Source organism: Entelurus aequoreus, linkage group LG14 (assembly GCF_033978785.1).
Source record: "Entelurus aequoreus isolate RoL-2023_Sb linkage group LG14, RoL_Eaeq_v1.1, whole genome shotgun sequence".
NCBI classification, from domain to species: domain Eukaryota; kingdom Metazoa; phylum Chordata; class Actinopteri; order Syngnathiformes; family Syngnathidae; genus Entelurus; species Entelurus aequoreus.
Genome location: NC_084744.1, coordinates 61,819,296 through 61,832,572, shown reverse-complemented (window position 1 = coordinate 61,832,572; position 13,277 = coordinate 61,819,296). Strand labels below are relative to the sequence as shown.

General features: G+C 43.5%; 1 protein-coding gene across 3 annotated transcripts in view; it reads left to right on the top strand.

Annotated features, from left to right (window-relative positions):
• Positions 1 to 13,277, top strand: part of zswim5 (zinc finger, SWIM-type containing 5) — a 188,898-nt gene that overhangs the window by 30,696 nt on the left and 144,925 nt on the right. For 2 of the 3 annotated variants that reach the window (XM_062070798.1, XM_062070797.1), the window contains exon 1: positions 551 to 1,092. The exons of the other annotated variant lie outside the window; for it this stretch is intronic. In XM_062070798.1, the coding sequence (XP_061926782.1) occupies positions 561 to 1,092 (532 nt within the window). In that variant the 5' untranslated portion in view covers positions 551 to 560. Of the gene's footprint in view, positions 1 to 550; positions 1,093 to 13,277 lie in introns of those variants that run through there. 3 annotated transcript variants of the gene reach the window in all.

Here is a 13,277-nt window from a genome sequence, read left to right as displayed (position 1 = left end):
AGTTAAAAAAAATAGTAATTGTTTTAAAACATATTTTCATATGTTAAATAAACAAGCACTAGTATCAGTTATACGATAAAATGTAGCTCAGAATAATTTCATCTACACGAAAAATACTCTATTGGTGGGACTCATTCTGAAATATATAGGCTATAATTGTATATATATATATATATATATATATATATATATATATATATATATATATATATATATATATATATATATATATATATATATATATATAATATCTTAAGTTTCCTGTTATGACCCAATATCTTATTAATTTTAGTTAGAAATGAAATAAATACAATTAATTGTTTTAAAACATATTTTCATATGTTAAAAAAAAAATATATTATTAGGAAAAAAAAGTTTATATAAATTCTACTTTGCAATATTCACCTGCAGAATGGAAGATTGCCGACGCAAAATTTGCATGTCCATTAAAAGCGAATCCCGAACGGGAATCGATTCCCTTAAAAAGAGCCGTTCAAAAGACTCGAGTCGTTCACATTCTCGCTCCGGGTCCTCACGCCGTCAGTGTAGTTCGGCTCGCCATGGCGGAAGGACGCAGAGACCCGCCGCTCCATCCTCTCCTCTCCCTGCCACCGGCTAGCAAACGACCGTGCCTGCGCCCCGCTCCCCGGGGTCCCGGCCCCGGGCCCGGCCACGGCAGCGGGCTATCCGCGTCCCGGCACCGCTCCCCGGAGTCCCTGCTGGACTGCGCGGCGAAGGCGGTGGCGGAGAAGTGGGCCTTCGAGAGGGTCGAGGAGCGCTTCGAGCGGATCCCGGAGCCCGTGCAGCGCCGCATCGTCTACTGGTCCTTCCCCCGCAACGAGAAGGAGATATGCATGTACTCGTCCTTTCAGTGCCGCGTAGCCGGCGAGGAGAGTCCGGCTGCGGCTACCGCCACGAGCGGGTCGGGGGGTGCCGGCTCCGGAGCCCCGACCGCCGCAGGCACCGCTGCTACGACGGCGGCGGCGGCGGCGGTGGGAACGAGCGGAGCGGTGGGAACCGGAGACGCGCTGCCTTTCCGCCGCGGGATCAAGTTACTTGAGACCGGCTGCGTGGAGAACGTGTTACAAGTCGGTAAGTGGAAATATTTGTCACGGAACTTTTGTGCTGAAGTTTGAAGTTTGTTTTCCGTGCATTTTGCTGGGAAAAAAACATGTTTTTTGGGGTAAAGTTGTGACAATGTAGCTTGCTAGCTTAGCTGCTATTTAAAAATTAAAGGGCTTCCCTATTGTGGCTTTAAACTGCTTTGTTTTCCCTTTGAATCGCACCGAAACTCCAGACGTTTGCTTGTAATTTAAAACCACCAGAAACGTTTAGGAATATGCGAGTGTACACTTTTTTTTTTCTCCTTTTTTTTTGGACGGGGATGACGCGTCGACGACCGGGGCTGACTGGAGCCTCCGAACCGGAGACGAGCACTGAGAGGCGGGGAGGAGGCGCTGACAGTCGCCGATACGTACCTTTTTGAATCGCACCGAAACTCCAGACGTTTGCTTGTAATTGAAACCTCTATAACACGTTTAGGAATATATGTGTGTACACTTTTTTTTTTTTTTTTTTTTTTTTGACGGGGATGACGCGTCGGCGACCGGGGCTGACTGGAGCCTCCGACCCCGGAGACGAGCGGGGAGGAGGCGCTGACAGTCGCCGATACGTACCTTTGAATCGCACCGAAACTCCAGACGTTTGCTTGTAATTTAAACCACGTTTAGGAATATGTGAGTGGACACTTTTTTTTTTTTGTTTGACGGGGATGACGCGTCGACGACCGGGGCTGACTGGAGCTTCCGACCCCGGAGACGAGCAGGGAGAGGCCGGGAGGAGGCGCTGACAGTCGCCTATATGTACCTTTTGAATCGCAACGAAACTTCAGACGTTTGCTTGTAATTTAAAACAACCAGAAACATTTAGGAATATGCGATTGTACACTTTTTTTTTTTTTTTTTTTTTGACCGGGGCTGACTGGAGCCTCCGATCCCGGAGACGGAGCAGGGAGAGGCGGGGAGGAGGCGCTGACAGTCGCTGATACGTACTGGATAGAGTTCTCAACTATGGATTAGCCTAGGAACAAAGGCTGTTATTGGGTCTTTTATAATGATTAATCCAACGTTAATCCCCCCCCTTAAAAAAATCCCCCACGTAGTTGTGTTTACTCGCTGCGGACAAAGAGACGCGGACGACACCGACGTGGAAAACACCTTCTGGCGGCGAGTAGACCCAAGCCGCCAGGGTACTTCCACCCAACGTTTAAATCCATGCGTTGGCCCAGACGCATTCCGCACTAAAGGCTCCCGGTTGAGATGATCGATAATCGTTTCACATTTCCAGCTCTGCAGAGAGGATGTTTTCAAACAAAGGGCCATTCTGCAAATCTCCTTCCATTAGCGTCATGGCCCCCCTCGCAACTCCAGCTTCTACATGAGCACATCTGATGGGATTGAACGCATGAATGGTAAAGAAAAAGAGGAATGTTATTGGGCTTCCCCTCCCCACTAGTCTGTTTACATGCACAACATCCAAATGATTTCATTCAATTGGTTGAAAAGAGCTTTTCTTGACACCTGACTCTTCAAATGTAGAATTAACACACACAAGTGTTGCCCAGAATGCATTGCTGCTGGTGGTTGTGTTCTGAGTATGAGGTGTGTTAGGACAAGAAACCGTCCCAGCATGCATTGCTGATTGATGGCTGGCGTTACAATAAGGCCGTGTCTACACTAAGCCGGATAACCCCTTACACCAGGGGTCGGCAACCCAAAATGTTGAAAGAGCCATATTGGACCAAAAAAACAAAAACAAATCTGTCTGGAGCCGCAAAAAATTAAAAGCCATATTACATGTGTCATGAGATGTAAATTTAATTAAGAGGACTTAAAGAAAAAAACTAAATGAGCTCAAATATAGCTACAAATGAGGCATAATGATGCAATATGTACATATAGCTAGCCTAAATAGCATGTTAGCATCGATTAGCTTGCAGTCATGCAGTGACCAAATATGTCTGATTAGCACTTCACACAAGTCAATAACATCAACAAAACTCACCTTTGTGCACTCATGCACAACGTTAAAAGTGTGGTGGACAAAATGAGACAGAAAAAGAAGTGGCATAAAACACGTCCTAGAAAGTCGGAGAAAGTTATGCATGTAAACAGACTATACGGTGAGTTCAAGGACCGCCAAAATAAGTAGGACAAAAGGGCGCTCGCCAAATACTTGAATCAGTGAAGCATATTTAATATAAACAGTGTGATTTATAACAATTACGGAGGTTTGTGTCATGTTTGTCCTCCTACAGAAACCATACTAAAACAAAAAAATTGATTTTTTTTCCCCTCATCTTTTTCCATTCTTCATACATTTTTGAAAAATCTCCAGAGAGCCACTAGGGCGGCGCTAAAGAGCCGCATGCGGCTCTAGAGCCGCAGGTTGCCGACCCCCGCCTTACACGAATAATGACTTAGCCTAAGCCCCGTTTCAGCCAAACTAAACTATCGTTTAAGGTTCCTGAATTCCTCGCGGCAGTAAAACGGCTGATTGAACAAAACAGAAGTCATGGTCATGGACCCAAACACTCCTGTAGATGTCACACATGGGACGGTTTAGTAAGTAAGAATAGTTTGAGTTCAGTGGAGGCTGGTGACTTCCAGAATTGAGGAGGCCATTTTTTTCCGCTTGCTCACTTCACTCGCGATGGAATGTTCCCTGTTCTCTTATCTGTCTTTGTGCTGGCCAAAGGCATACTATTTGGAGTGTAAGCTACAGTCAGAAAGTTCTTGCTGATGCAATTCATTGTGCAGAGCTTAGCCTTGTGCCTTCCTGAAGAAATTACATTGCTGTAAGTCTATGAGCCTGCCTGATAATTAAGCTGAGAAATGACATTTGGATGTTATATAAACGCCAAGTGAACATGTGTAAAAGGCAGGAATTTTAATTATGTAGTTAAAAACAATTTTGTTTAGCTTACATTTTTCATTCTTCTACAGCTTCAACATGTAATCACCAATTTAATCAAGTTTAGCATATAAAAAAGATAAGATAACACTTTCTTTATCATATGTAGTTTTATTCAATATATTTAATATAAAATATGTAAAAATATGGTTCCAGTTGGCTTTATCTGCTGAGAAACACAGACAAAATGGAGTGTTATTACTACTGAGAACTAGTGGTGTAACACTGGTAGAGACATCTAATTAGTTCAACTCACATCTGGTTTAGCTGAGGGGCGGCATGCTCTCTCCTGGACTCCACTCCACAGGTTGGTGGATATATCTATCTCCAGCCCAAGATCTCAAATTGCGCCAGAATCTCGCCGATTTCCGAGGTCGTTTTAAGCAAAAGTATTTGGCTATATGAGCTATAAACTTCACGGATGATAGCCAGGGGTGTTCTCTAAATTTCCTGAAAAGCACAAGTTGATAGGACACTCGTAGCCACTATGGCGAGTGTTTGTTTGACTGAAGTGGCTGGCGAATTCTCAAAATGGCTTCTGTGTTGATTAGGAAAGGAAAGGATTGATTCCAAATGAACCAGTAGCATGTGATTGGACGAACAAAATGTCAATCTTTCAGCCCTGGACACAATGCATGGTGAGGCCAGGCCTCCGTTGCCCACCCATTTTCAGTGATCTGGCCAATCACATATTGGCATGAAAAAGCATGCATTACATTGACTTCTATGAGAAGCTAATTTCCTAGGGGAGGCCTGGCCTCCCTTAATACAAACTGATAGGGAAATCTGGCCTGTTGCTTTACAATTGCAATATTGGGTTTTAGCCATGGGAACATTTAGATTTATGAACAAAACTAAAATAATATGAATATAAAAAATAAAAAATATGTTTTTTGTTAAAATAAATAAATAAAATAAATATATTTATTGTTTTTTTTAAATCTCTCTCTTCTCTCAAATTATTGGGGAGGCCAGGCCTCCTCCACCTCTATGGAGGAGCCTCCACTGTTTGAGTTATATTGTTCCTCATAATGTGTACAAAATAATAGGTGTATAGATGACACAATATGTTAATTAGGAGTCTTTGTTTGTTTACTTACTACTAAAAGACAAGTTGTCTAGTATGTTCACTATTTTGTTTAAGGACTAAATTACAATAATAAACATATGTTTAAAGTACCCTAAGATTTTTTTGTTCAAAAAATGTTGTTTGTGGTCCCCTTTATTTAGAAAAGTATCGAAATACAATACAAAATATTGGTATCGGAACAACCCTGACCGATCTAAGGCCCCTTCTACACTATGTCGGCTAAGGTTATCCAGGGTAAATCCCACCTAAACATATCCGTGTCCACACACACACAATGGTCGTTTAAGACCTCCCCCCGACCTCTCCAGTGTTGCTTTGTGTCTAAGTTCTTAAATGTAACTTATCTGAACAATATCCAGTGTTGTGCTATTTCAGTTAACTGGAATCCAGTGTGCTATTGTAGTGAATCACACCTGAGACATCATAAATTAATCACATCTTTTAGACACGTAAACAATGTGATAAAGAACATTTTACATCAATCAATCTAGGGATCTAGATATCTGGTCAGGACACTCCTCACTCTTTTACCTTCACTTTCATTTTCCATTCCTTTTTGGTGACTTTATGTACTCTGGACTTAGACCAGTGGTTCTTAACTTGGGTTCGATCGAACCCTAGGGGTTCGGTGAGTTGGCCTCAGGGGTTCGGCAGACCCTCCGCCGCGGAGGGCGAGACACATCCGACTCATCGTGTAAATAAAAACTTCTCCCTATCGGCGTATTACGGGTGCGGCAACAGCAGAAGTCACACTGATTTGCAGGTGTGTCATTTGTTTTGAGTTCATGCACTGTGTTGGTTTTGTTCTTTGAACAAGGTGATGTTTGCGCATGGTTCATTTTGTGCACCTTTGTCTTGAATTTAAAAAAAAATATATATATTTTTCACTAAAGAAGGGTTCGGTGAATGCGCATATGAAACTGGTGGGGTTCGGTACCTCCAACAAGGTTAAGAACCACTGACCTAGACGTTGAGTCCATGACATACGTGGCGGACAATAACTGTTTTGCCAGTCCAAATGCATTTGCTTGCATTCAATTGGTTGATAAGTGCTTTTCTTGACACCTTCACCTGACTCTTCAGGTTTATAAGAGGGAGCGGCTTATTTACGCATTTTTCCCCCCCCCGCTAACGCCCATGTTTTGTGTTCAGTCGTTTGCATTAAACCCAAGCAGAGGACTGAAATGTTGTGGTATTGTTTGTGCCAGGGCGTCATCTATTGGATGAGTTCGCTCACTGCAGGGTTTTTGTGGGTTAAAAAAGTACTTCCTGTTTTGATGCCTTACCCGGACATAAGCGCTCGTAGCGTTTTTGCTCGAAATGATTTGTCATTTAGTTTGTAAGTTTTACAATATAACTAAAACAATTCGTACTTACTACACCGTCCCATGTGTGGTGTCTGTAGGAGTGTTTTCATGCATGTTTGTGCGTGCTATTGTAATGTTATGAAGCTAGCGTTGTTAGCATTAGCTAGTATGCTAGCACATTTACATGTGTCTGTGTTAGTAATATTAACTTACAACGACATTCTTTTTGTATGGTTTCTGTTTCACAAATTCCTCAGTAAATTCACCAAAACGTCACAGTGGAGTTATTGAGTCTGTTTAGCTGGTTGGAGAGCTAGCTTGCGCAGCTAGCGGGTCCATGACCATGACTTCTGTTTTGTTCTATCATCCGTTTTACTGCCGTGTTGCAGACACCGTTTGGAAACAGTTAAGGCATGTAAATAAAGATTTAGTAAATAAAAACATTTGTAAAAAAACGTATATGTCTGTGGCTAATATATGGAAACATATTTTGTTCTTCTAAAATTTTGTGGGTGCGGCTTATATTCCGGTGCGCTCTATAGTCCGGAAAATACTACTATACACACTATAGCCGCACACAACATTTTTTAAATGGCCGTTGTTTTCGCTCCATTACTGTGTGAAATGTGAGATTCACTTGAAGCCTTGTTTAGTAGCTTCTGGCTGGGTCCGTTCTGCGAGCATGTGCTCCTACAGCGGCATCGTCATTCAACTGGTAATGCCAGGATCATTGCCGCAGCTTGATGATTGCCTGTAATAGGGCACCAGATGCAAAGATTGTTGGCGAGGAGGTTTTAACTACCATAAACACAACCGTGCACATTTAGCATGTTGCTACAAAACATGCGGCGCATAACTGATATCTATATATCTTTGTATTTGTTTAAAAAAAAGTGACTTCCCTTTGGGTATAGACTGCGGTTGACAATTTAACGGACAAAAACACCCCTGTACTGAAAAGCAAACACCTCCGGTCTCACCTGCCTCTCCGCAGATTGTCATCGCCCCCAAGGTCGGTCACAGCGGGCAGACGCACGGTTTTGTCTCTCTGTCAACAAAACACGAGACCGGTTAAATAGTTGTGTGACATCCAGATAAGATTTTGCCTTGCTCCTCAGTTTGTGGCCCAGGGAACCAGTTCCTGTCGCATTTCTGCTGGCAAAATAGCAGCAAGTGGAATCAATGGTCTCTTTACACTGCTAATTTATGTTAGCCCATATGCTAACAGCCTTTTCACACACATACATGACTCCTTAGGTAGTTCATTGCTTTTTAGAAGTCGGAACGCGTCGAGGATGGTTTGTCGTGATCCCAATATGCAGAGCACAGCGGGAGACAGAGTGCAGGTAAAAAAGGTATGCGACGCTTAAACCAAAAATGAACAAAAGGCAAGTCCCGCTAGGAAAAGGCACTGAAGCATAGGGATGGCAACGTAAAACAAAAGTAAAACTGAACTGGCTTACAAAGTCAACAAAAACAGAATGCTGGACGACAGCAAAAACTTACAGCGTGCGGAGCAAAGACGGCGTCCACAAAGCACATCCCGTACATGACGTGACGATCAACAATGTCCCCACGAAGAAGGATAGCGTACGCACAACTTACATAGTCTTGAGTGCGAAAACAAAGCAGGTGCGGGCAATAGCGCTCAAAGGAAGGCGTGACGCTGCTACAGGAGAACACCAACAAAACAGGAAGGGTCACCAAAATAACAGCGCAACACAGGAACTAAAGCACTACACACAGGAAATAATAGCAAACTAAAAACAAGGCACGACAACCTGGTGGAGTTTCATTTTTTAACCTTTTCTGCTGGTGGTGTGCCTCCGTATTTTTTTTTTAAGGAAAAAAATGTGCTTTGGCTCAAAAAAGGTTGAAAAACACTGTTAAGGAATACGAAGCAGCGCAGTTAATTTAACCCTACCACTTCCCCACGCCTGAACAATTTGATTATTCATTCACTTCCTCGTGTGTTGGAATGTTTCCATGAACAAATCCGTTTGAAAAATGTGCTCACTTCCTGTGTTTTGAATATTAGCAATGTATACATGCTTAATATGACTGGGTTTCCCCTGCATAGAATTGACGCCGCGGCAAAATAAAAGCCACCCCACCTCCAAAAATACGAGTTTTTCGACCAAAACGGCTAGCTTATGGTATCAATCAATCAATCAATCAATGTTTACTTATATAGGCCTAAATCACGAGTGTCTCAAAGGGCTGCACAAGCCACAACGACATCCTCGGCTCAGATCCCAGGCTCAGATCCCACATATTTATGTTAGCATTTGTGGTTAAGAAAACATAAATATTTGTTTCGCTCACACGCAGATAACACGTGCACATAAACAATTTGCAGCCATGTTGTTACGATTTAGTGACAAACTATGTTAGCTAGCCAAATTGCTATCATTAGCTAGCGACACTCCGCTTGTGCAGCAGTTTAAATCATTAAGTACGACAGCTTGAGAACAGTCCCTTTAACAAATCCTGAAGTAGTGTGTGATCTATTCTTTATCTATTAATGGGAATTTGGTGGTTTGAAATATACGCCACGCACACATACCCCCCCCCATCCAATGCGAATCCCTTAGGAGTGTTGGACGGCTGGGCAGTGCCTGAAGAGCTGCAGCCCACCACCGTAGCCCTCACCCCCTCCCCTCTGTTGCACGTCTCGAGATGTACGTTGTAATATGTATAAGTGCTTTGCTATGGAGGGTTTTTTCCCCACTCCAGACTGGGCCCCCTTCGGAGCCCAGTCTAGATTGTATTTTTTTACTCATCCTCCCCCGGCGTTGACCTTTTTCCCGTCTTTTTTACGGGGCGACCCATCAGCGTTCCTGTTCTGTAACCCTGTACACTGTTTGTTTGTCTCACCTTGAACGGGTTTGTGCTGAAAACAAAGCTCCGTTGTACTTGTGCAATGACAATAAAGACCTACCTACCAGGATGTTTTTGCACAGGGTAAATTTGACACCAGATAAGGACTACGTGTAAGGAAGATGACAATATTGGAAAAAAGAAATACAAAATGATGAAATCCCTGTTATAATATGGGAATGAGAAACACAATTGTTTAGTATTAGTCAGTATTTGGCTATTATATAACCGATTCCTCCAATGTGGCTATAAACTAACGATGTATCCTAGCCCGTTTAATAATTTGCACCATGTTTCACTTTCAACACAATCTGAAAATGGCCTGATTTTTCTTGGAAAGGACCATCCTCAATGCATCAATCTGAACAATATTTGAACGTGCGGCTGGCTGGTTCAGGACTTTCAACTGTGTACACTCCTCACACACACACACACACACACACTACACACACACACATTGCAAGCAAAGTCCGTTGTCTGCCAGCCTCAGTCAACACTAATACTCCCAGATAGGAGGGAAGTGAGGTCATCAAGAACTCATCAACCCATGTGTTCATAATCTACTCTTAGCTCCCAGTCATAATTAGAACAATCAAAGCTAGCACCCCCCCCCCCCCCCCCCCCCGACACGCCACATGTATGACCAGAAGCGTCCATTCCAGACTATATGACAAAGTCCTCTCAGAGAGTGGGAGGAAGGGATACAAGGGGAGGTTAAGGGGGGTTCCTTAGCCTTGAGTCACGCTGTAGGATTATTGGGTCATGCTTTGTTACCCAGCTGTAGAAAAACCCCTCGTTCACAGAGAAGTGGGCTTGCAATGAGCAATGTCCCTTCCGTGTTTCTGTCTCTAGAATGGTACGTAAAGGTGTGTTAGGTCCCTGGTGCCTTTGGAAGAAACGGTGACTCTGACCGAGTAAAATAGCAAGACTTCAACTGAATTCAACATTAGTCAGTAAGAGGTGCTTTCAAGTGCTTCTAAAAGGATCAAATAGCTCTTCTTTCACATTGCCAGGTGGCAAATGTCTGTTACGGAGCCAAGTTCTACCAAGCATAGTTTGTTTTTGTTGAATTACCCTCCCGCATAAGCTGAAACAAAAGTAGGAGTGCCAATTTTGGTGGCACACAAAAGCGTTTGGTGTAAACATTGCTTTAGGCCCCCTCTACACTAAGCCGGCTAAGGTTATCCAGGGTAAATCCCACCTGACCTTATCCTTGTCCACACACAATGGTCGTTTAAGACCCCCTCCCTCCCTCCGTCCGCCAGCGCAACGTGGGGCCCTATTGTAGTGAATCACACCTTTAATGGACATGTGAAAGTAAACAATGTGATAAAGAACATTTGACAATCAATCTAGGGATCTAGATATCTGGGGCCGTACTTATCAAGCTTCTTAGAGTGCCATTTTACACTTAAGTCCTGAGAGTTTGCGAAATTTAGTCCTACTCTCAAACTTAAGAATAAAAGCTTTTTATCAACGTTCTTAAGTCTAAGAATCACTCCGACTCTCCACGATATTTAAGAGACCTTCAGAGGTGTCTTAAGTGGTTAGGAGTTGCCAGCAGGGGATGGCACTGAGGCGAGAGAGACGTGCGCGAATGTTCAGGGAACGGAACAATGTGGGTTTTTTTTTGATGACGAGCAGCTGATCAAACGGTATCGTTTAGACCAGGGGTCGGCAACCTTTACCACTCAAAGAGCCATTTTGGCAAGTTTCACAAATTAAAGAAAGTGATGGGAGCCACAAAAAAAATTTACAATTTAAAATGAAAAACACTGCATACAGAGCTTAAATGCTTTGTGCTATATTAACCAGGGGTCTCCGACACACGCACCGGCACGCACTTTAATGTGGACATTTGATGTTAGTGCAGCCCGCGAGTTTTGAATGAATGGCGCTTGATAGCGTCATACTTGCCAATCCTCTCATTTTTCCCCGGGAGACTCCCGAATATCAGAGCGTGATGACACTGCCCTCTACAGTCTGCCCTAACAGTGTACCTGCTAGACCACACGTAAGTGGCAGCAAGGCGTACTACCTCAGCAACCACACATCTTACACTGACGGTGCCAATACCCAGAATCCCATGCAGCACTAACTTTTCCGTACTAGTTCAGCAACCACACATCTTACACTGACGGTACCAATACACATCTGACACTGACGGTACCAATACACATCTTACACTGACGGTACCAATACACATCTTACACTGACGGTACCAATACCCAGAATCCCATGCAGCACTAACTCTTCCGCTCAACCAACGCAAGGAGAGGGGGGGGGGGTTGATGTGTGGGGGGGTTGTGGTAGCGGGGTGTATAATCTAGACCGGAAGAGTTAGGACTGCATGGGATTCTGGGTAATGGTTGTGTTGTGTTTATGTTGTGTTACAGTGCAGATGTTCTCCAGAAATGTGTTTTTCATTCTTTTTTGGTGTGGGTTCACAGTGTGGCGCATATTTGTAACGTAACAATGTTAAAGTTGTTTGATACGGCTACCGTCAGTGTAAGCTGTGTGGCTGATGAGTAAGTAATCTTTGCTGTCTCCTGTATGTGCGATTAATAACAACATGCAACATGCGGCTGGACTGGCATGCTGTATGTAAATGCTATAGAGGACAATTACTGCAGTGCAGTCAGGGCACGCCCTTTATCTAGTATTTATAGTCTAAATAGGATTATTTTTTCCCTGGGAGTTATTTATGAGAGACACTGAGATCCATAAGTCTCCTGGGAAAATCGGGGGGTCGGCAAGTATGTAGCTGAGCCGCATCAGAGTGGTCAAAGAGCCGCATGCGGCTCCGGAGCCGCGGGTTGCCGACCCCTGGTTTAGACAGAGCGGGTATTATTTTTGTCACAGATTTAATACTTTTCGATTCCTTGTTGATTTCTGCATGTGTCTGCAGTGGGCTAGTATATATAGAGCCACCCACACCAGTTTCAAATTAGTTGCCTAATTAATGAATTGGAAAGAAAATGTTATGACAGTAGCGTATGTGTGTGGCCGTGAGGTGAGTGACGTCAGTGAGTGTGTGGGCGAGAGAAGAGAGGGAGCGGTAGCGTGAGTGCCGGCGGGGACTAGTTTGTTTTGTATTATTTTGTAGTTTATTGTCAAAATATACACTCCCATTGTCCACTTCAATATTTCCAAGATATTTCTTTATTCTTAGACAAGGGATTCCCTTCCGTGATTGGTCATTTCTATGGACACAGAAATGACGTCACCTAAAATTGCGTTTACGGCACATAGTAATGTCGTAATTCAGCTCTGAGTGTGACACTTAAGATTCAGTCCTACACTTCGCTGAAAGTGTGAGTAAGACGCTTGATAACTAACTTTTAAGTGCAGCTTTCAGCCAAGAATTTATTTACTCTTAAGTCAACTCTTAGCAGACTTCTTAGGAGTAATTCTAAGAAGCTTGATAAGTACGGCCCCTGGTCAGGACACTCCTCACTCTTTTGCCTTCACCTTCACTGTCCATTCCTTTTTGGTGACTTTATCCACTCTGGACCTAGACGTTGAGTCCGCGACATACATGGCGGACAATAACTGATAGTCTTTTTTTTAATCACGTCCACGGGAGCCCGCATTCTCGTTGACTTTCCTTCGACAAATGGACAAAGTTTTTCGCTAAGTAGAACCCCAGCTGACCCGGACATTGGAAAGTTCTCCTGCCGTCTGAGAAGTGTTGTATCCCAGATAGCTGCAATGGCTTTCTCTTAAGGTATTCATGTGTGATTTCTGTACATGTAGAAGGAGAAACACGGGCATGTCTGGATGACTCGCCTCCATATTTGTTATGAAGCTGGCTGTGGCGCGTTCTTTCTGACGTCACTTCCTGTGTGGGGCGCGGCCTTTCTGACTTCACTTCCTCTCAGAACTCAGTTTGTAAACGATCAAGGAGTCCATGCAAAGCTAAGAGCTGGAGATTCAAGAAATACACGGCGCACTTAACCGTGTAAAAAATTATCCAAGGAGGGTTACCTTAAACGATGGTTTAGCGTGGTTGACACGATGCTTAGGAT